Source organism: Diabrotica virgifera, chromosome 8 (assembly GCF_917563875.1).
Source record: "Diabrotica virgifera virgifera chromosome 8, PGI_DIABVI_V3a".
NCBI lineage: Eukaryota > Metazoa > Arthropoda > Insecta > Coleoptera > Chrysomelidae > Diabrotica > Diabrotica virgifera.
Window position 1 is genome coordinate 77,464,506 of NC_065450.1, and position 25,986 is coordinate 77,490,491.

At 31.3% G+C, this 25,986-nt stretch overlaps 1 protein-coding gene across 1 annotated transcript in view; it reads right to left on the minus strand.

The window, feature by feature from the left end:
• The window catches only part of LOC114332182 (adenylosuccinate synthetase), a 67,648-nt gene that overhangs the window by 30,383 nt on the left and 11,279 nt on the right, over positions 1-25,986 (minus strand). The window contains exon 3 of the mRNA XM_050657562.1: positions 3,098-3,383. Coding sequence (XP_050513519.1) covers positions 3,098-3,383 — 286 coding nt within the window. The remainder of the gene's footprint in view (positions 1-3,097; positions 3,384-25,986) is intronic.

A 25,986-nucleotide genomic window follows, 5' to 3' on the forward strand; every position in this document is an offset into this window, starting at 1 on the left:
AGCAACAAAAAGTTCAAATGGTCAAGGAAAAAAAAGAATGTGTGTGTGTGTACTTTGTACGCACGTAAGAAGTTATACTTCTATTATAATATAATTTCAACGAAATAAATATACCTACTTAACAGTTACAATACAAAAAATTAACAATAATTACCAAAATTTAACCAAAACTTAACAATGCCAAATATTAAAAAAAAAAACGAAAAAAGTGTGAATCGTCCAGGAATTGAACCCGCAACCTTGCGAATTCTCAACATGACCAACAACATGCTCTACCAACAAGACCATCAAGGCACATACTATTAACGTGTCAGATATACATATTTACACATCACGGTGACAAGTGAAATATAAAAATAGATGTTTTATTATTTTACGCCCAAGGAAGACAAATCCAAAGACACACAATTATAATAAAAAAACCTTTTAAACCACATTTTTCAAATTGCGCAAGTTGTATTATTAATATTAATATTAATAAATGAAATATAAATATTTTGACGTTTCACAATTTGACAATATCATAACAAAATTTGATCTACTATTTTTAAAACACTTACCAGTGTAAGATTCTTTAGCTTTGAATAAGCGAGATCGTAGATCGTCCCGGTTGATTGTTGTTATCCACAGTTCTCTACGGCTTCGAGCTAATAGGTTTTTTATCAGTAATTTTGCGGCACTCATACTAGTCACAGTTTGATGGCCTTTCACATTGACATGCAACAATCATCTCTTCTATGTTAATAAGTCCAAAAATATAATATGAAAACTATTTAAAAAGGCAGTATAACCATTAACTAACTGTTTGTTTGTTGTTTCTCTTCCTACAAATTTTAAAACGCAACAACCATACACCATACATAACCAAACCACAGTCCCACAGCTGTGATACAGCTGCCATATTGGATAATTTTTGTCATGTCATTTGAATATCCAATCAGAACAAAGTTGTAATGCGACTGCGCCGGGATCAAAGGTTTTAATCCTATTAAAATTCACCCTCATATGCGCGTCAAGAAGTATAACTTCAAAAATTGTAAAAAGAAGATTTTTATTAATTTTCTTTATAATGACTCTCAAATAAATAATATTCTTGTCGTATTTGATATTCAAAATGATTAAATTTTATTAAAAAAATTAAGATTTTTTGTAAAAACAACCAAATCTTAAACAGTTAAATTAACAGCAGATAAAGTTAAAAGTCTATAGATTGCACGATTTTTGCTTAACGAACTAGTTCTGTTACTGTTTCTCGTGTATTCCAGTTGTGTATTTTCAAAATAAATGTAATGACCCGTAGATAAACTCGTATTGTATGTAAAACTTTTGAATTTCCCCAGATACCACAGTTGCCAGACTATACAGATAAACGAGGTTAACGAGATAACCAAGTTTGGTTTATAAATGTGACACTATCAAACTTCCTGTAGGCCAAAGGTGAATTCATTTAAATATTTTAATTTGATTAAACTTTTTTTGGTTTTTAATCGGTTTTCGGGACCAGTTTTCCTTTAATCCTTTAGATCCTGCGTTTTTGGAACGCCATTACAAGTGAATAAATTCATATTTTTATCAATATGATGTTGTTTGGTATTTTGTCGACCTAATTATGAAAACAAATAAACTCTACAAACTAGAATTTTGGGTTTTTAGGTTGTTTTACTGAATTTTGGTCCATGCATTGTTTAAGTCAAACTTCAAATTCCATAAATTGATATATAGACTAGGCAGAAGTATTTGAAAATGAAAGAACGTGAAAAAATATTAATCTTCTTCTTCTATAGGTGCCATCTCCGCTACGGAGGTTGGCAGTCATCATAGCTATTTTAATTTTTGAGGCAGTAGCTCTAAATAGTTGTTTTGAGCTGCATCCAAACCATTCTCTCAGGTCCTTCAGCTATGAAATTCGTCTTCTTCCGATGCTTCTTCCGCCATCTATCTTTCCTTGCATTATGAGTCGCAGGATGCCATACTTCTCACCCCGCATCACATGTCCGAGATACTGTAGTTTTCTTTCTTTAATTGTAAGTTCAACTTCCTTCTCTTTCCCTATTCTTCTCAGTACTTCGTTGTTCGTAACTCTATCTACCCAGGAAACCCTCATAATTCTTCTATAGGTCCACATTTCAAAGGCGTTAAGTCGTCTCATTGTCTCTACATTTAACGTCCATGATTCCACTCCATAGTATAGTACACTGTATACGTAACATTTTGTTAGGCATACTTTAAGAGCTAATGTTAAATCTTTGCTATATAGGACCTTTTTCATGTTCATAAAATTAGAATGTGCTTTTTCGATTCTGACTTTGATTTCTGCAGTGTAGTCATTATTTTCTGTTACAAGTGTTCCTAGGTAAGTGTACTTTTTTACTCTTTCGATCTGTTGGCCCTCTACTATTAAGATTTCATTAGTATTATGGTTGTTTTTACTAATTTTCATAAACTTCGTCTTTTTGATATTAAGAGAGTCCGTACTCCCTACTACACCTTACTATTTTACTCATAAGTCTTTGCAGGTCTTGTAAACTATCGGCTATTATTACTGTATCATCTGCATTTCTGATGTTGTTAACTAAGACTCCATTTACTCTTATGCCGACTTTTTCATCTTCCAGAGTTTCTCACATTACCTCTTCAGAATAAGCGTTAAATAATAGAGGTGATAGTATGCAGCCTTGCCTGACTCCTCTCTTTATTTCCATTTCTTTAGATGTTTCTTTTTCAATTCTTACTATTGCTCGCTGATTGTAATAGAGGTGTGTTATTAGTCTTAAATCTCTTTCATCTAGGTTTTTAGTTTTCAGAATTTTCATGAGTCGATCATGTTTTACTTTATCAAACACTTTATTGTAGCCTATAAAACAGACGTAAAATATTAATAGGATGCACCTATTGTAAAAGGAAGAAAATATAACAAAAATTAAAGAAAAAATGCTTTACGGACTATTTAAAGTCTGGTAGTGGCAAGGATGCACGGGGTGAGTTTTTAAGGGTGAAAAAACAGTTTATCACTACAAATCCTATGGAAAAAAGTTAAATGGCTAAGTTGTATGTTTAACCTAACTTACTTTATAAATTATGTAATAGCTTTACTTACTTTTTGGTAAAATGGGCAAAATTTCCTAATAGATCTCCTACCCTAATTCCATTCCTAGTAGCTTTAGAAGAATAAGTCGGGCCTATCCCTTTTTTCGTGGTACCTAAACCTTGGCCCTTTTGATTGTTTTCTTGTTCCTGCAATCCATCGACTTGCTGATGAAAATCGAATACCAGATGAGCTCTGTCTGATATGACCAATTGTTCCCTCCAAGATTTTAAACCTTTTTTCTCGTTCTTCTCGATTTCATCAAACATACCAGGCAGGTGTATGACGACGCCATTACCTAAAATATAAATATTGTTGGTAAACAAAAATTTAAACAAAAAAATGTTAGGCAGTATACACCAGGATATAAGCAAAAAAGACCCTGTTCGGAACTGCGGATAAAAAAAATAATCCCGGACAAAAAAATCTCCACAAATTATCCCTGGACAAAAAATCCCGTACAAATAATCCCCACAATTTTTTTTTACAAAATATCCCCAAGAAATTTTTGCTGCCGAATAGTTCTCTAAAAGTTTTCCCAAAATTTTACCAAATTTCGAATAATTCCAATTCCATGCCGAAAACTTCAAACTTTACATGACAAAAAATGTGAGTTTTTTAAAAAATCGTGGAAGATAATGGGGAATTAGCTAAGACTGTGGGAATCATTAGGTCTGGATCCCGCGTATGAAAAAAAAAGTTTATTAATAGCAAGCTGAAAATTTGTTAATAGCTTAACTGTGTCTAGTCGGACAAACTTTGATGTACGGGAACACTAGAACAGGAGAAGTTTTTGATTGTGGAACAGGCTAAAAATTTGGAACGGTCAGACCACGAAAACGGCACATTTATTTTGCCCGACAGAATAGACTTAAACTCTCGGAACAGAGATTAAACTCTCATGCAAAAATCAGACTGCTATTTATCACCAAATGGGCGTTTTAATGAGTGGAACATGTAGAATATGTCAAATGACAGGAATTATGACAGGTAATAAATAGCAGTCTGATTTTCGCATGAGAGTTTAATCTCTGTTCGGAGAGTTTAAGCCTGTTCTGTCAGACAAAATACATGTGCCGTTTTCGTGGTCTGACCGTTCCAAATTTTTAACCTGTTCCACAATTAAAACGTCCCCTGTTCCAGTGTCCCCATATATAAAAGTTTGTCCGACTAGACACCCTTAAGCTCAGTGGCGGCCGGTCAGGGTCGGCAGTGCCGACCCACACATTTATATAGATAGATTTTTTTAATATGTGTATATGTGAAGTAAAAAAAATCTGTCAGATAATACAGACTAAATTTTATTCATGGGTTTTAAAAGGATTTGATCAATCCGAGCGTTAAGTGATCCCTGCGCATAACAGACTTCTCAAAAAATGAATGATCCGAGCCATTCATCTGACTTTTCGGCTAGTCGTACCCAACGCATCCGTAAGTAGCTGACGATTTACACGTAAAACTCAACGAAATAACAAGTCGATGAGCAAGCGAACATACATTCTCTCCGTATGCAGGTACGGCATATTTAAATCTGCCGGTAGGTAGTGCATCGCCAGATCGCATCGGCAGAAATTGTCAAAAATAATCACGCCGTTTTACGTCGTTTAATTGATATTGTAATTTTTTTAAGTTGTCAGGAATTATCATTTAGTGGACATGATGGATCGAAGCATTTGTTAAAAATCAAAGTAATTATAGAGAAAATAATAAAATTGTTTTAGAAATATTTACTTTCTGATTCGAAGTGTATTCGTAATACAGAATGAACTAATACATATACATAATCAAATAGTTACATTTAGAATAACGTTATTGAATCTGAGATTTAGAAAACCATTTGCTTTTCGATGGAAATAGATGAAACTTCTGATTATCATGTCATTCACAATTATCAATTATTGTTATTCGATACGCGTTACGTCGTTACGTGGTAATATTTATGAGAGGTTTTTAGGTTTTAGAAACGTGAGTAAAAGCAATAAGGCAGAATATATTTTTGATGTTTTAAAGAATTTTTTAAAATTTTTTGATATCAAAAATAAATTGGTAGGGTAAACTGGGGCAATCTTATGACGGCGTTGCTGTGATGTGTGGTGAATTGCATGGTCTCCAGGCAAAAGTTAAAACTACATATTGCATCACAAGCTTTATTGACTCACTATTATGCGCATATAATGAATTTAGTTTTGCAGGATACCTGTAAAAAAATAAAGAAAATCGTCTTTTCTTGCCAGTTTAGCTCACCTAAACGGATTACTGCTTTAGAACAAATTTGTCTCGAAAAAAACGAACAGTCTGTCAGACGCGATGAAATTTTAAATCTAGGTTAGTTTTATCTAAGCAGATTATCTCTGGTAGTTTTAGTATCTGTAACAGATTTTCGTGAACAGCTTTTGGAAGTTTTTGATTTTATTATCGAAGGCGACCATTTTGAAATTGACGATACCTCGATCCGTGAAGCAATCGATTTGAGAACTTTCTTTTAAATTGAAATTCTTTTAAATATTTTTAAGACTGAGTTTGCCCAAGATATTCATTATTGTTCAAAATCAGTCAACTGACATTATTTATTCAGAAAATAGAATACGAAAGCTGGTGCAAAATCTCAGAGATTTTCGTAATGATAGTAGTTTCCAATATATACGCAGTGACATTTTGGACTCGCTTGATATTTCCGAACCATTCCAAAAAACACAACAACATGATACATATCTCGAAAAACGAATAGGTATATCTTGAAATTTTGGATACCTACTAATATATGCAAATAGATACTCGTTTTTCGAATTTTGAAGGTTTGCAAATTTTTGACCTCTTTGACGATTCAAAATTTAAAAGTTACCTTCGCCAAATAATTTCCAAGATATTTATTATAACAAGTTAGGTACTTAAAAATTATGCCGATCCAAATATTTTCAGACAGTGGGGATAAGTTACAAAATATGTATGTATAATTCTATGTAGTAAGTACTGCAATTCATTATAACAAACTGTTCATCAATTATCTTATCACCACTACCACCAATTTCTGCCTCAAATAAACGGGATTTATCTTGTCTCAAAAGAATCAACACGTATGGTCGAAACACCATGAAACAAGAGAGAATGTCAAGTACATCAAATAAAAAAAAAACAAAAAACAAGTTTTTATAAGTTTTTTCGTAGGATGCATAATTTTTGATATAAACGCGGTTGAACTTACAAAAAATCGAAAAAGTGCAATTTTTAAACCCGAATAACTTTTAATTGAAAAATAAAATAGCAATTCTGCTTACTGCATTTGAAAGTTCAAGTCAAATTCTATCGGTTTTGATTATTTGCATTGCTAAAAATTATTTTTTTTTATTGTTAAACAAAGCTATAAATACATAGTGTTTCCCGTGCCCAATGCATGCGTTTTAATGTACGTAATCTACGTAGAAAGTGTCTATATTCGCGCCTACTCGTTCGATTTCAAATAAGAAATGCATTGAAAACATCATTCAATCACTATGTGTTTATAGCTTTATTTAACAATAAAAAAAAATAATTTTTAGCAATGGAAATAATCAAAACCGATAGAATTTGACTTGAACTTTCAAATGCGGTAAGCAGAATTGCTATTTTATTTTTCAGTCAACAGTTATTCGGGTTCAAAAATTGCTATTTTTCGATTTTTTGAAAGTTCAACTGCGTCAATTTCGAAAACTATGCATCCTACGAAAAAACTTGTAAAAACATTTTTTGCTTAGAATGACCCAAAAAATACAAAAAAATTTTTGTTTTGCGAAAAATCGCTGTTATGTAATTCCCCAAGTTCTTTGTTTATAACAATCTTATCGACCTCCGGATCAACTGTTACCCAAAAAATTCGTGTTCTACGGGTCAAAATACATAAAAAGAACTTGGGTAAGTCCGTCTGAATTAAGGAGGCCGTTGTACCCCCCTTGGTGACAGGACCAGATGTGGAAAGATCATTTCGTAGTTGTCTAGCTATAACATTATGTTTACGGAAAGTTTGCAGATGTAAATAACGTTCATCTGCGAGGTTCGTGCACCTAGGACGTCCTGGAACTGGTCTTCTTGCGTATCCTCCAGTTTCTGTTCACCTTCTTAAAGCTCTTGAAATGCTGGATTGGTGGATTCCCATAATATCTTCAAGAAATTGTTGCGATCGTCCATCTCCAATCACACCTACAATTTGGGCCGCTTGTTCTGACGTTATATTACTCATTTTTTGTAAGAACGCACTTCCTCATTGAAAACTCAATCAAATATAGCAGTGGTGGATCCAGGGAGGGGGCCATGGCCCCCTCCGAGAATTTAAAAAAATAGAAATTTAAATATTTGCAGTTCACATGTTTTTAGTTTCAAACACATATATATGTAAAAAACAGGGGATAAACATGTCTTCTGAATTAGGATTGAACAAAAGCAGTACTTAACGGAAGCTTCAAGAAGGGCATAGGATGTTTTGTAAATTAAAATGTTAATAATTTTACAAAGTGCCAATTCTTATAACGACCTTAGCAGCCATCAAAATTGTATACATTTCCATATCCTGTACACAAAAAGAATAAAAAAGAAACGAAGAGTTATACTTGGGTCACCAGCACTCTGAACAAAGTTGGTTGGTACTTTCGCACATTCAAAAGGGATTGTTTTGCAAGCATTGTGTTTTATCTTTTCTAATGAAAAATATGGTCACAATAAAGGGATGATAGCCCAAAACCTTCTCAAGAAACCTTTAACATTTTTCGCCAAACTCATGAGCAAAGACGGAGCCATACAAAACCATGAAAAAACATCATACGACAAGGAGTGCGTTCAGGTTGGGCTGGATTTTCTACAAAGTTGTCGCAACTAGCAAATGTCAGTCATTAACCACATAGACTCTCAGTGGTCTAAACAGCTACAAGAAAATAGAGAAAGACTACGACCAATAGTAGAATCTACACTATAGTATTCTTAGGTCGACAAAATATTCTTCTAAGAGGCCATCATGATGATAGTCTTCTGCTTCTGGACGACGATGCTGAACCTAGCAGGGGAATTGTTAAGGTTTAAAATCGCATCAGGAGATAATACTCTTAAACAACACATATCCACAGCATTTTCCCGAGCAACATACATTAGTAGCACCAGTCATAATCATCTGATAACATGTTGTGGTGAAGAAATAATTGAAAAAATAATGAACCAGGGTCAAAGTGCAAATTGTTACTCTGTCATATTTGACGAAATGCCCGACGTATCCCACGTGGAACAGCTTTCTCTAAATTTGAAATACATACGAAATAACAACATTTGTGAAGACTTTGTCAAGTTTATTGACGACGCTTATGAAAACATAAAAATAATTAGTGAAAATCAAGAAAGATGGAAACAAGGACTGACAGGAGAAGCATTGGGAAAAATAGTATTAAACTTGTTGAAAGAACTGCACTTGGATCCGAAGAAATAATGTGTATGAATGGGTACTTACTTTAATAAAGATAAATTTTGAATGTCTTTATGGCACTCAAAAGTGTGTAAAAAGTGCCTTAAAAATCATCATTGTAACCCTACTTTTTAAAAATTACCACCAGACCCCATGGTACCCTCCCCAAAAAAAGTTCATGGCCCCTCCCGAAAATCGGTCCTGGATCCGCCCTTGAAATATAGTTCACAGATAAAATTCTATAACACAAATGTCCAAAATAAATATTCTTCTTTAAACAACGTTTTGTTTACTGTTTGTTTTTTTGGCAAAAAGACGCTTTTAACTTGAAATGTTATGGGCTTGTAGACACCTAAATGAGACGATAGACAATTATTATAACATTCTGCTAAAAATTAAAAATAGTTTTTAAACTTTTTTTCTGTTTCAAAAATTATGCGATACTTTTTGTGATTAGTGTATTTTCGAATCCATTATTTATAATGCATACTTAGCCGATGTACGTCAGGTTTTATTATTATAATTAACTAGCATCTGACGTTTAATTGTTTACACTTCGAAAATATCACCTCTAAAAATAACTACCTGTTAATCTCGTGGAACATCATGTGACAACGTTAGAACTATACAGAACATACTTAAAATTTCCAATGTGTTTCGTAATAACACAATGTAAATCTCACAACCATTCGAAAATTCTATGTTATTTGGATGATACTAGATGTCTCTATATTAGCCCGATCAGGGAACACAAAATTTATGAAAACCTCCAAAAAAATAAAGGAACGATGAAAATTTGGGAATAGGTAGTTGAAATTGTCTATTATTATACAGGGTGAGTCATGAGGAACTGTACCTACTCCTACCTCGTATAGAGGCTCCTATGGGGAATAACAAATGACCATTAAAAAGTGTCTGCTCCCATTGTTTAATATGTAATATACAGGGCGAGTTTCGCATTTTGACAGAAATTTGTATTCGTCATAATTTTTGAACGGTCAGATCGATGTGTCTCTTATTTTGGCCAATCGTTACACTATTACCACCTAATCAACTAATTTATTCAAACTAGAAAAAAATCAGGTCCGGCTTTAAAAAAATTAGTTCGTTTGGGTCTTAGAAAAAATTTCACCCTGTATACGCTTTTTAAAAACTAATATGAATTTTACAAATTAGACAAATAGGCAATTAAAATGGCATATTTATTTTTTCCGCACACGATTACTTAATTTTTTATAAAAAAAATCAAATTTTACTATGAATTAAAAGTTTGGTAAAGTGAACCATAGATTTAAAAAAAAATTACTTTTATTACAAAAATTAATTTTTTTTGCACAAATAAGTAATTTATGTTACCATCCAATCAACTGATTTATTCAAACTAGAGAAAAATCAGGTCCGGATTTAAAAAATTAGTTCGTTTTGGTATTAGAAAAAATTTCACCCTGTATACGCTTTTTGAAAACTCTAATATGAATTTTACAAATAAGACAAATAGGCAATTAAAATGGCATATTTATTTTTTCCCCACACGATTACTTAATTTTTTATTAAAAAATCAAATTTGTCAAAATCGGAATTTTAACCTAAAAATGAAAAAAAAATGAACTCACGGTTTAACTCGCTACAACTCTGTTCCATTTTAATATTTTTTTTTCTGAAATTTTTACAGCACATACCTCTTACCATTGTGAAGACTATGAAAATTGTTGTAGACTTTCAGTCTTCTTCTTGTAAAAGTTGCAAACTTGTAAATCGCAAAAATTAGGTGGAAAAATTTAAAATTTATCAATTTGATCACATCTATGTTAAACTATAGAGTCCAAAAGAAGTGTTATGGGAAGTTTTAGATCTAGACGTGTTATAGAAAAAAAAAACGGTAAAACTTTTAATTTTAAGAAAAACGTTGTTTTTGTAAATTAATTTTTGTAAAAAGAGTTAATTTTTTAAAATCCATGCAAAAACTTTGCCAAACTTTTTATGCATAGTCAAATTTGATTTTTTAATAAAAAAATAAGTAATCGTGTGGGGAAAAAATAAATATGCCATTTAATTGCCTATTTGTCTTATTTGTAAAATTCATATTAGAGTTTTCAAAAAACGTATACAAGGTGAACTTTTTTCTAAGACCCAAACAAAAAATTTTTTTAAATCCGGGCCTGATTTTTTTCTGGTTTGAATAAATCAGTTGATTGGGTGATAACATAAATTAAATATTTGTTCAAAAAAATTCATTTTTGTAATAAAAGTTATTTTTTTTTAATCTATGGTTCACTTTACACCAAACTTTTAATTATTCATAGTCAAATTTGATTTTTTTTATAAAAAATTAAGTAATCGTGTGGGGAAAAAATAAATATGCCATTTTAATTATCTATTTGTCTAATTTGTAAAAATCATATTAGAGTTTTCAAAAAGCGTATACAGGGTGAAATTTTTTCTAAGACCCAATCGAACTTATTTTTTAAATCCGGGCCTGATTTTTTTCTTATTTGAATAAATCAGTTGATTGGTAGTAACATAGATTAAATATTTGTTCAAAAAAAAATTAATTTTGGTAATAAAAGTTAATTTTGTTAAATCTATGGTTCACTTTACCAAACTTTTAATTCATAATCAAATTTGATTTTTTTATAAAAAATTAAGTAATCGTGTGCGGAAAAAAATAAATATGTTATTTTAATTGCCTATTTATCTAATTTGTAAAATTCATATTAGAGCAGTGATTCTCAACCTGTGGGGCGCGCCCCCCTAATGGGCGCGCTTTTAGTAATGGGGGGCGTGAGCATATAAAAAATACACCAACATAATTAACTAAATTACTAAAATCAAAGCAAAACAAAATTCTGACAAAATAAAAAATAAAATACACATGAACACTGAATAGGAGTTATAATCATAAAGAGCCATCAATACTAAAAAGTAAGATTTTACTGTTTTTTTGTCAAAATTATTGAACTAGGGAGGGCGCGATGAAAATAATTATGGAAAATTGGGTCGCAAAGGGCAAAAGGTTGAGAAACGCTGTATTAGAGTTTTCAAAAAGCTTATACAAGGTGAAATTTTTTCTAAGACCCAAACGAACTAATTTTTTTAAAGCCGGACATGATTTTTTTCTAGTTTGAATAAATAAGTTGATTAGGTGGCAATAGTGTAACGATTGACCAAAATAAGAGATACATCGATCTGACCGTTCAAAAATTATGACGAATACAAATTTCTGTCAAAATTCGAAACTCGCCCTATATATTATTAAACAATGGGAGCAGAGACTTTTTAATGGTCATTTGTTATTCCCCATAGGGGCCTCTATACGAGGTAGGAGTATGTACAGTTCCTCATGACTCACCCTGTATAAGAAAAAGTTTACAATTCTACATCCCCTCCAATTTACAAAAATTGGAAAATACGGGGTGAAAAATATTTTCTCGGAGGTGAAAAAATATACGTTCAAACTAGGCCCGGAATTGGATAAAATGACTAATTCTAAGCAACTTTTGTATTATAGAGTTTTTTCACTAAGTCAATACTTTTCGAGTTATTTGCGAGTGAATATGTTCATTTTTAACAACAAAAAAAAACATGTTTTTGAACGGTTTTTCGCAGATAACTCAAAAAGTAAGTATTCTAGCGAAAAAATATTCTTAGTGAAAATATAGCTTATAAAAAATTGAAAAAAATGGTGTATGCATGAAGACTCTAGACTCAGTAGAAGCAGAGTTGTAGCTAATGAAAAGTAGGTTCTTCTTCGTCAAATACCAAATCGATTATTTTTTTAGGTTTTTGAATCATTCCAAACAGAAAAGGTCTTTAGTGATTTTTCTCTTAATAGTTTTTGTTATACAGGGTGTTTCATTAATAATTGTCCATATAGTAACTGGAGAAACCTTAGCACAAAATACGAAGATTTGACCTAAAACACTTAAATAAAATGTGGTTCCTTACTGAGTTACAGGGTGTTTTATCTAAAAATTTAAAAATTATTTTTGCTCCTCATTTTAAAACTATTCGACGCATCCTTTTAATACTTGGCAGAAAATGCGACTACTATACACCCTACTAAATTATGATAAACAAACGTTTCTAGCTACTACCAGAGGCGTACGACGGGGGATAGTGAATGGTTGACCCCTCTCAAATTCTATGCCACTGGAGGAATTACTATTTTAGTATCATTTTTAGATTCTCCAATATTTTTTACGTAAATAATATACTCTTCATTGGTAACGATAAAGTCATTACTTTTCGAGATATTTGAAGTTAAATATGAAACGGCCCAGTTATTTTGATTAATTTATGATATGCTTCATATGATTAAAATTTAAAAATTATTTGTACCCAGTACTTTAAAACTATTTGGCGTATCCTTATCATACTTGGCAGAAAGTATAGGTACTGTACACCCTACTAAATTAAGATAAATAAACGTTTCTAGCTATTACCAGAAGCGTACGACAGGGGATAGTGGCTGGTTGACCCTTCCCAAATTCTACGCCACTGAGAAATTGCTATTTTAGTGTATTTTTTTTATTTTCCAATACTTTCTATGTAAATAATATTCTCTTCATTCGGAACGATAAAATGATTAGTTTTCGAGATATTTGAAATTAAAAATGAAGCGACACAATACATTAATCAAAATAACCGTGTCGTTTCATATTTAACTTCAAATATCTCGAAAACTAATGACTTTATCGTTACCAATGAGGAGTATATTATTTACGTAGAAGGTATCGGAGAATCTAAAAATGGCATTAGAATAGTGATTCCTCCAGTGGCGTAGAATTTGAGAAGGGTCAACCATTCACTATCCCCTGTCGTACGCCTCTGGTAGTAGCCAGAACCGTTTGTTTATCATAATTTAGTAGGGTGTATAGTAGTCGCATTTTCTGCCAAGTATGAAAAGGATACGATGAATAGTTTTAAAATGCTAAGCAAAAATAGTTTTTAAATTTTTAGATAAAACACCCTGTAACTCAGTAAGGAACCACATTTTATTTAAGTGTTTTAGGTTAAATCTTCGTATTTTGTGCTAAGGTTTCTCCAGTTACTACATGGACAATTATTAATGAAACACCCTGTTTAAGAGATTATAAATTTTGAAAATTGCGAAATCGGCCATTTTTGACCCTAAATCAGACATTTAACTACAAATTTCAATATTGCCAAGGTAGATAGATATTCTTTAAACATTGATTGATGAAATCCCGAAGAGTTTTTTTCAATACAATATCGAAAATCCCTTTGTTTTTTAATTGACACTGTAGTATAAGTGAGGACGTTTGAGTTTGCATAAATTCATTATCTCGAGAATGGGCAAATTTGAAGAGAAATCCTCAGACAGGTCGATTTTTATTCTTAAATTGGGACTTTTTGGTATAAATATAATACTAGTGACGCCATCCATCTGGGCGTGGTGACGTAATCCATGATTTTTTTAAATGAGAGTAGAGGTTGTGTGGTAGCTCATTTGAAAGGTTATTTAATTCTCTATTCAGTAATATAAACATTAACATAATTATTTATACAGGGTGTACAAAAAAAAAATTTTTATTAAATTAATTTAGACAAAAAGAAGAAAAAATTTTGCTGTACACCCTGTATAAATAATTATGTTAATGTTTATATTACTGAATAGAGAATTAAATAACCTTTCAAATGAGCTATCACACAACCCCTACTCTCATTTAAAAAAATCATCGATTACGTCATCACGTCCAGATGGATGACGTCACTAGTATTATATATATGCCAAAAAGTCCTAATTTAAGAATAAAAATCGATCCGTCTAAGGATTTCTCTTAAAATTTGCCCATTCTCAAGATAATGAATTTATGCAAACTCAAACGTCCCCACTTATACTACAGTTTCGCCCCCGCTTGATTAGCATTTAAAAAACAAAGGGGTTGTCGATATTGTATTGCAAAAAACTCTTCGGGATTTCATCAATCGATTTTTAAAAAATATCTACCTACCTTGGCAACATCGAAATTTTCAGTTAAATGTCCGATTTAGGGTTAAAAATGGCCGATTTCGCCATTTTCAAAATTTTTAATCGCTTATATAACAAAAACTATTAACCTAAAAGAAAAGTCATTAAAGACCTTTTCTGTTTGGAATGATTCAAAAAACCTAAAAAAACTTTGTTCGATGCAAAAAAAATAATTTTAGGAAAAACCCCTAATCTTTCCCCTAGCCTGGCAAGGTCTTATGCTCTTCAGAATCGCCTGTCATTGTACACATTTCTTCTAAATGACTTACTCAAACACATACTTAAATTTAAACTTTACAGGACAATGTTTATTTTTCCCCTAAACTTTTCAATTCACCTGGTAGATACACGTGCACGGCTGATGCCTGCCAGGTCATGGTTTTTAGCCTTGGTGTGCCATGAATTATTACTATACAAATTTCTAGCCTTACAGGAAGACCGTTAGTCGGAGGGTTCACTAGCTCTTCGACTATAGAGAAAAAGGAAACAAAATCCAAATTTTCATGTAATTCGGTGATGACACGGAAAATGACACGGTATCGCCGTATTTTATGTTCATTTACTGGGCTACATAATATATTTTTAGAATTTTCACAAGGCATGTACCAGTACATCTGTTTTTATTCTTGGCAATGAAATCACGAGGAAAATCTTAACAATGACCATGGTATATATCTTTATTTATAAACAGACTCCAACACAATTTTTTTTTCTAGGACTTTCTAAAATTATAGGAGGATTTCTACAAATTTAATTTATTGTTGTGTTTTTTTTTTATAATGGCTACGGTGATATTTTGTAACATCTATTCGTTTAATTCAATTTTTACTTACAGTGCTTTCTTCTTCATTTCAGTTGAAGATTTGTTTATTTTTTCGATTTTCATCCATTATAATAGACTAAATAGATGGTTTAAATGTTACGTTTTTTCGACCTTCTTCTTTTCTGAGTATCGTGCCCAAATTTTAGGCGTGGGTAGCTTCCATGATAATTTGCCCATATCGTTCTCGATCTTGCGCGGTATGTAACAATTCATCTGCTGATAAACCAGTCCAAGTTCACCTGAGAATTGCTCAGTATAGATCTACGTTTCATAAATGCTCCTCTTGCAATTTCTAACTGAGTTTTATTTTCTTCATCAGGATTTAGTGTCTCGTTTATCCAACATCCTAGGTATTGAAAATGGTTGCCTTTTGTAATTGGTTCATTGTTGACAATTAGTTGTCTAGGGCTGACAGCTTGTTTACTAATAGTCTGGGCTGATTATCGGAGAATAGGCCATTTTTGGGAAAAGTTATTTACCAGCAATTTTATTGCTGGAATCGAATCTTATGATTGTATATATTAATAATATAGATATGCAAAGTCCGCAGATAGTGCGCTACTTTTTTTAAAAACAAAATGGCGTCCGAAAATCGTGTTTTTTTCAATTTTTGCTCTATAACTCCAAAGATTTTAACTTTAGACCAAAAACACTCAAATAAAAATTCAACGCAATTAAATTCTGCATAGAGACGTGTTTTTCCGATTTACTTCGACGAAAACTTTCCCCGGAAAAAGCGGGTTTTTCCAACAAAATCTTTAATTTTCAACTAAACTTTTAGATAAGTAGTTGTTAATCAATAATTTAGTAACTTGGTAACGTAAAAGCCCTTTCCGTATATATTATAATTCCAGAAGCCGATGGAAATTAAATGAACAGTTTAGCAACAATTGAAATGTAAATTAAAAATTTACGGTCGCTATAATAACGACAATAATTATGATGCATAAGAATAACTATGATTTTTTCATAAAAAGACACTATACCTATCTAATGTACTTTACAGAATTGAAATTGGACTATTTAAGCAGCATCAGGAATATTTTAAAATTATAAACAATTTTTTGGCTTATAAACAAATAGAATATCTCGGGAAATATTAAACTAAATTAAATTGTGAAAACGGTATTCGAAAAGCAGCGGCAGGATGCTTCTAAAAGAAAAAACGTTTAATTATGATGAGTGGTTCCTGAGATACAACCGGTCAAAGTTGACCGAAATTTACGGCAAAGATATAAACAATAGGATCATAATTTTCAAACCATCACTTTTTTATTTTTGTCCTCTTTCTCCACACCAATTTTCATATCTTTAAAGTCCTCATAACATATATTATTATAATAAAAACTATCGATAATACGTGTGAAAATTGCCAAAAATAGCAAAATTCCAATTAAAAATTAGGTTGGAGAAAATGTAACCCTCAAAGTTCAAAATCGGTATACGTTAAAAAAATGCATTTTCTCGGCTTCCCATGGAGCAATTTCCTTCATTCTTTTTTTGTTCCCAAGTAACCTTGAGTAGAGCCATCGAACTAACGCATTATTAAATGTCAAACTGGCTTTTGTTTTGTTATAATAAATTAATTTATTTATTATAACACAATATTTTAATTTGTTTAAATAAAAATTGTTTAAATAATTATACAGCTTTCAAATAGGAATATTTATGTTTTTAACTTTAAAAGGTACACTTGTAGTAAGTTTATCTAAAAAAAGCCTACAACTGGAAAAAATATGTAATTTTCTGTTCTTATAAATAAACTAATCTATTATAACAAAACAAAAGCAAGTTTGACATTTAATAATGCGTTAGTTCGATGGCTCTACTCGAGTTATTAGGGAACAAAAAAAGAATGAAGGAAATTGCTCCATGGGAAGCCGAGAAAATGCATTTTGTTAACGTATACCGATTTTGAACTTTGAGGGTTACATTTTCTCCAACCTAATTTTTGATTGGAATTTTGCTATTTTTGGCAATTTTCACACGTATTATCGATAGTTTTTATTATAATAATATATGTTATGAGGATTTTAAAGATATGAAAATTGGTGTGGAGAAAGAGGACAAAAATAAAAAGGTGATGGTTTGAAAATTATGATCCTATTGTTTATATATTTGCCGTAAATTCCGGTCAAATTTGACTAGTTGTATCTCAGGAACTACTCGTCATAATTAAACGTTTTTTCTTTTAAAGAAGCGTCCTGCCGCTATCTTTCGAGTACCGTTTTCACAATTTAATTTAGTTTAACATTTCCCGAGATATTCTATTTGTTTATAAACCAAAAAATTGTTTATAATTTTAAAATATTCCTGAGGCCGCTTAAATAGTCCAATTTCAATTCTGTAAAGTACATTAGATAGGTATAGTGTCTTTTTATGAAAGAATCATAGTTATTCTTATGCATCATAATTATTGTCGTTATTATAGCGACCGTAAATTTGTAATTAACATTTTAATTGTTGCTAAACTGTTCATTCAATATCCATAGACTTCTGGAATTATAATATATACGGAAGGGGCTTTTACGTTACCAAGTTATTTAATTATTGATTAACAACTACTTATCTAAAAGTTTAGTTGAAAATTAAAGATTTTGTTGGAAAAACCCGCTTTTTCCGGGGACAGTTTTCGTCGAAGTAAATCGAAAAAAACACGTCTCTATGCAGAATTTAATTGCGGTGAATTTTTATTTGGGTGCTTTTGGCCTAAGTTAAAATCTTTGGAGTTATAGAGCAAAAATTGAAAAAAACACGATTTTCGGGCGCCATTTTGTTTATAAAAAAAGTAGCACACTATCTGCGGACTTTGCATATCTATATTATTAATACATACAATAATAAGATTCGATTACAGCAATAAAATTGCTGGTAAATAGCTTTTCCTTGTATTTTGCTAATTAGCCCAGAGTATAACCACAAGTAACTTTGTCATTGATGTATTTATGCCAAGCCCGTTATTAGAGCATTCTCTAGTCTAGTGCAGTGATTCGCTAAGTGGTCCAGGTGGACCCCCAGGGGTCCACGAGGGACACAACGGGGGTCTACGTTAGCGTAATATAAAAATGGGGGTTCACAAGTTGTAAGTGGGGGTCCACGAAAATTTTATAGTGATTTGGTATTTATTTAAACAAATTTGCATTTTTTTATCATAAAATATCATTGGAAACATAATGTTTTAATAGTAGGGACTCAAAAATGTTATTATAATGCATTATAACAAGTTATTTTGATTAAAAACAAGTTTTTGATCAAATTTTAGTGTAGAAAACGTTAAAATACCGTTTTTTACATTTTCCTCCATTCCCAAAGTACATGTCATTTGATTTGACTGAAAATTTGCCCACAGATAGCCAAAACACAGGACTTTAAGTGGTTAAAAGAATTTTTATAGTTTTACAATACGAAAAAAAAAATACGTGGAATAATATCAGAGTCAAAAATATAGACGTCTATTATACTTATACTGTAAGTACAATTAATTCGGAAAATATCGACCGTACGAAAAAATGGTTAAAAAAATTGTAATAATTATTGTAAACACGATTTATTTAGAAAAATATCGGTTTCTACCATTTTTGTCGAAAAGTTGAAAATGGCGGAGATATTGAACAAAAACCACTGCTATCAAACCAATCAAGTCTTATGCTCGCGTCTTTACCGCATACGTAGTACCTGAAATATTAATTTTAGCAAAAAAATTAAAGAGATCAAAATTTTATAAAATTTTTTCCATTTTTGTTTAGGTACATTTTGTATAGGTAGATATAGGTATAGGTACATTTTTGTTCTAAAACTAATAATAAACGAGATAATTCAATAATTATGCTGTAACTGTCACTATTTTCCCCCATAACTCGGAAAATATCGACGGCACAAAAAATTCAGTCCTTACACTTTTTGTCGAAAAGTTAAAATGGCAAAGATATTGAGCAAAAACAGTTCTCCTTTAAAGTCAAGATAACGGCTAACGCAACGGCGGAATTCATTCGAGATTTTAAGTTTACACTACTATTGACCCCCTTAAGATTATAAAAATAGAATCTTGCTTGGGTAGCACGGCATGCAAGATCAAATGGTAACCCGACTGGACTAAATAATTTTGACTCAGATATTATTGCATGTAACTTTTCTTATGTTGTATTGTAAACCTATACAAATTCTTTTAACCATTAAAGTCCTATGTTTTGGCTATCTGTGGGCAAATTTTCAGCCACATAGAAGAACATGTATTTTGGGAATGAGGAAAATGTAAAAACAGTATTTTAACGTTTTCTACACTAAAATTTGATCAAAAACTTGTTTCAAATCCAAAATCTTGTTATAATGCCTAATAATCACATTTTTAAATCCCTTCTATCAAAACATTATTTTTTCAATTGATACTTTACGATAAAAAATGCAAAATAAATTCCAAGTCACTGTAAAATCGCCTAAAATGATATTTTGAAAAAAAAAAAGAAGAAAAATACGGTTCGTTCAATGCTTATTTTTTAACCAGCAGCAGGGAGTCCATAAAAAACAGTAAATTTTTTAAAGTGGTCTACGAGAAAAAATAGTTTGGGGACCTCTGCTCTAGTGATTCGATATATAAGAAATTGAAGATCTTCGATACTCTCAGCGATGATCGCTATGTCATCTGCATATCTAATGTTGTTAATAGTTTCTCCCCCAATTCGAACTCCACATTGCCCTTCCAAGCATGGCTTCCTTGGAATTATTTCTGAGTAAATGTTAAACAAAGTTGGGGATGGGATAACACACAACAAAAGGTATAAAACAGACGAAAATTGGTTTCTGTACTTCCATTATCGTTGAGGTAATGTTAGCATTGAGAACAAATCTGTCCTTTTTCCCAATCCTTCTTTGAATCCGAATTATTTGTTTCCCATTATTTCTTCACATTTCTGCTTAATTCTATTAAGAATTATTTTAAGAAGTAGTTTGAGAGGGTGACTCACGAGACTAACTAGTATAAAGTCTTTACATGATGATGTATTAGGTTTTTTGGGAGTGGGATAAATGTAAACTCCAACTATGTAGATAACTGAAAAATTGCATGTTGTTGATAGTCTTCAATGAGTCGAGGTTATTTTACCTTTGTGTGTGTGTGAGAGAGAAAAAATGGCTTGGATGCGGGTCCGTTAGCCACAGATTTTTATTTTATGTTTACCTCAATTTCTTAGTTTTGTTATATTTATACCTATTTCACTTAAATGACTATATTTGTTTCTCTCAAGTAGTTAATGAGTAATTTAAATATTTCCATTTTATGACAATTTATTAGATATTCTATACTAATTGGAAAATGAACTTGTGTTTGTCGTAAATTGTAATATAATTGATTTATATATCTCGTTAATTTTGCATTCAAAGAAAATATGGTTCAAATCTCTAATCGAAACATTATCACAAAAACAGACTGATGAATTAACTATTCCTAATTTGTGCAGATGTGCCTCATATTCTCCGTGTCGAGTTTTTAATCTGACGATAGTAGTGCGGCAGATTCGTGCAAATATTTATAAGAATTGCACATTTAATGATACAAGCATATAAATTGGATTATATACTGTACATATAAAGGTTCAAATTTAGATATGAGGCCATCTCAGATTTTGCCTTTTACAAAAATGGCGGACATTCAAAATGGGCGACTATACATATGTGGCTAATAGCACGATATCTTTTGAATGAAAAATCCGATTTCAACCAAATTTGGTACATAGGTTCTTTTTGTGATTTACAAGGTCTATGTCGTGAACTGGAAGAATCGGTTTACCAGAAGTTGTGTTTTTCCTGGTTTTTCATGTAAAACTATTTTATATTATGTAAATAACTTATTTTCAATTTTTTTACCCTGTATATATTAATTTTTCATAATGGTAATACCACCATTGAAAAGAACGTAAGAATATGTTTTAGAAAATATTTTGAACTTTTTAGTTATGTTAATTACCATTTAATAAATGCATAACGTATCTTCACATGTACCTTTGTGTGGCAGATTCGTGCAAATATTATAAGAATTATTGTGAATTTAACGGTAGAAGCATATAATTTGGACCACATATACTACACATACAAAAGTTCAAATTCAGATATGAGGCCATCTCAGATTTTGCCTCTTACAAAAATGGCGAGTATTCAAAATGGCGGCTATACATATGTGAGTAATAGCACGATAGCTTTTGAACGAAAAGTCCCATTTCAGCCAAATTTGTCATCAAGGTTGTTTTTTGGATGAATAAGATCGAGGTTTTGAACCGGAAGAATCGGTTCACCAGAAGTTGTGTTTTTACTGTTTTTTTTTTTTATGTAAAAATCTGTTGTTTTTTTCAATTCTTTCACCCTGTATATATTAATTTTTCAAAAAGTTAATACAGCCATTGAAAAGAGTGTAAACATAATTTTTACGAGAGATTTTGAACTTTTTAGTTATGTTAATTACAATTTAATAAATGCATAACGTATCTTCAGATGTACCTGTGTGCGTCAGATTCATTTTGAATGCCCGCCATTTTTGTAAAAGATAAAATCTGAGATGGCCTCATATCTAAATTTGAATCTTTGTATGTGTAGTGTGTGTGGTCCAAATTATATGATATAACCATTAAATGCACAATAATTCTTATATTATTTGCACGAATCTGCCGCACATAGGTTTATAGGTACATGTGAAGATACATTATGCATTTATCAATTGGTAATTAACGTACCTAACTAAAGAGTTCAAAATATTGCCTAAAAATATTTTTACGTTCTTTTCAACGCCGGTATTAACTTTTTGAAAAATTAATATATACAGGGTGAAAGAATTATTAGAAAAACAACATGTTTTTACATAAAAATCAGGAAAAACACAACTTCTGGTAAATCGATTCTTCCGGTTCAAGACTTTGGTCTTACACATAAAAGAAGAACCTATATACCAAATTTGGTTGAAATCGGACTTTTCGTTCAAAAGTTATCGTGCTATTAGTCACATATGTATAATCGCCATTTTGAATGCCCGCCATTTTTGTAAAAAGTAAAATCTGAGATGGCCTTTTATCTAAATTAGAACCTTGATGTGTGTAATATATGTGGTCCAAATTATATGCTTCTACGATTAAATTCACAATAATTCTTATAATATTTGTACGAATCTGTCACACATAGGTACATGTGAAGATACAGTATGCATTTATTAAATGGTAATTAACATAACTAAAATTTTCAAAATATTTTCTACACAATAATTTTATGCTCTATTCAATTGCGGTATTACCTTTTTGAAAAATTAATATATACAGAGGGAAAAAATTGAAAAAAAAAACATATTTTTTACAAAAACAACCAGTAAAAACACAACTTCTGGTAGACCGAATCTTCTGGTTCACTACATCCATCTTGTAAATCAAAAAAAGAACCTATATACCAAATTTGGTTGAAATCTGAAGTCTCGTTCAAAAGTTATCGTGCTATTAGTCACATATGTATAGTCGCCATTTTGAATCCCCGCCATTTTTGTAAAAGGTAAAATCTGAGATGGCCTCATATCTAAATTTGAACCTTTATATGTGTAGTATATGTGGTCCAAATTATATGCTTGTATCATTAAATGTGCAATTGTATCACATATCGGCCACACTATAGTAGAAATATCTTGCTTTGGCAGGTTATACTTAAATATGTATTCAGGTGGCGGAGGAAGTTCTTGATGTAAAGAGAAATATAAATTTTTTGATATGCTTGAAATATTTTTCCATTGTTTTTTCCATATTTTATTTATTCTAGGTTTGACGTCATTTATTGCATCTGTCGATAAGATCTGAGTTAGAATCTCACCATTTTTTATTGCTTCTTTGGCCAACTCATCCACTTTCTCATTACCCAGTATACCGGCATGCCCTTTTGCCCATATAAATACTACTTCCACTTTAGACAAATTATTTTTTATAGTACATAAAATTTTTGATTTGTATAAACTAAAATCAGTGTTTTCAATTGCATATATTTTACCTTTGTGTACAAAATACTTCAAAATTATAAGAACACACTCATTATTAAAGTACATAGATAAAATTGCAAGTAAATACCAAACTTAATAATTAAAATCCAAATGTCTCTTTCGTTATCAATTAAAAATAAGTATGCACTCAAGATAATTGTGTAACTATCCCTATTAAGCATTTTTATCTTATTGACGCAGAGTGACAGACTTTCTTTAATAGGTCTGGATCCCGCGTACCAAAAAAAGGTGAAAATTTGTTAATAGCTTAACGGTGTCTAGTCGGACAAACTTTGATGTAGGGGAACACTGGAACAGGGGAAGATTTAATTGTGGAACAGGTTACAGGTTTCGAACATCAGACTATGCAAACGTCCCATGTATTTTGTCAGACAGAACTTCTAATGGATTTGTTACCATTTCATTAACTCTCATGCAAAAATCAGACTGCTATCAACATAATTCCTGTCATCTGACATGTTCTATGTGTTGAACTTATTAAAATACCCAACATATTTGTCAGACAAACATTTTTTCATATATTATATAAAGTTTGCTATTGAATAAACTTAAAAACAACTGCTAGTTTTCACAGTCATAACTTGTCAGGATGACAGGTTTCACAATTAAAATCACGTTCCACAATTAAAACTTCCCCTGTTCCAGTGTTCCCAGTGGCGTAGCTGACAGGCCCGCAGGGCCCGCAAGGCGCTGGGGGCCCGACATTAGGAGGGGCCCCTTAAAGCCTTCAACCTTAATACTGCTACTTTCTTTAAATTGGGAACCAAAACATATTTTGTTGTTTTTATTCAATAATTCTTGATACCACTCAAGATATTTCAAAACACGATCAGCTGAGTTTTATTTTCCGGTATTTAAAAATATGTTGCGATGAAAATAATCTACCTTTCAAAGCAGAAGTTGTTGAAAGTGTTTTGGGATTTATTCGCAAATTAGAACAAATTGCAGAAAGTCTTGTAAATTAAATTTTAAAATTTATACAATCAAAGCACCTTTCCGTACACAACTGCAGAGGAAAGGGTTATGATGGGACGTTATGATTGGTGTATATTCAGGCATACAAAGGTGCATAACTGACATTAAAAAACAGGTTCCTATTTTCATTGTGTATCCCATAATCTTAACTTAGTGTTAAATGATGCCTTTGATGGTGTACAGAAGTTGTTTTTTTTTAGGATATAATTAAACGATTGTGTTTTTTTTAGTGCAAGTATTAAAAGATGGTACACTCAAAAAAATTTAGTTCGTAATATTGATTAACAGTGATTACTGAATAGTATTTCGTTGTCACAACAATTTAATTTGTTGTTTCAACGAACTTTTAGACATTGACGAATGTATTTGGTTATTGTCACAATGATTGAATAATAATTGTGAGAATAACTAGAGTACATTAATCAATAACACTCAATTTATTCAGCCAATAACTTAGTTTCGTATATTTAATAAATACTGTTAATTCTGGCAGCAACTCACGTTCTTATTTTCGTAGATGACAAGCAATTATCTTGGTTTATTGTGACAACGTACAGATTTCATTAAAACAATGTACAAATATTGTTAATATAGAGTAATACATGATTATTGAATAGATGTAAATTGATTGTTGTGACAACGAATGCATTAATCAATCTACTACTGCATTTAATTCCCACAATCAATGCGTTTATTGTGACAATAATCGTAGTTGTTGAGACAATAAATGTTTTGCTTGACCATTTGAAAGTTAACGGCTTTTCCTTATCGTGATACCCCTAGCTTCTCTGTGTTACCGAAGTGCCGAATAATAATTGCATTTCGTTTTCAAGTGTAGTCCGTAGTAGAAGGAAGTTTTTGTGTGTCTATTATCGTGAAATTTCGGTCGAATTATTTTTAAATGTATTCATTTTTTTCCAATCCTGAGAAAACTAATTATTATTTTTAAAAATTTAAATGCAAAATAAAATATTTCAGTATTACGATTATTTTATAATGATGTGTTATACATTTTTGGAATCACTATTTCAAACGCTTTTAAATAGGCTGTCACATGACGTACATTCCCATTAAAAAAATCAAAGTTACGCCGCGCCTGTCACCTGAAGAAGGATCGTGTAAAGTTCGAAACATTAATGTTATAATATATTTTGATTATTTTAAAAATCGACCTGTCCGAGCGTTTTGCTTATGTGCTAAAAATAAATAAGTTAATAAGGGGTTGGGGGAGTGTAACACTTATTCCAGTTGTTGTTCTGAAGCTATTTTCTTGTGGCATTTTTACAATTTTAACTATTTATAATGGGAAATAAGCCACAATATTATTAAAAATGATTTTTATTAACGTTTCGACGCCCAAATCGGGTGCCGTTGTCAAAATACAAAATACTATTAACATAAACAAAAATGTTGTTGCTTAGTAAAAAAATTCTTCTAATAATTTATTTAATTTGACTCATTTATATCGGCAATTCAGATACATATGATACATTTTAAGATAGAAGACTTTAAAATGATATTGCCAATATTTATGAGTTGCGTTCCTGGGACGACTTTACTGAAAGATAGATCATTCGATTACATGAAATCAACCCCAACTCAAGAATATCCGTCACAAAAAAAATCATAGTATGTGATCTGTCTTTAAAAAGACACCCACATGTAACACTGACATTAA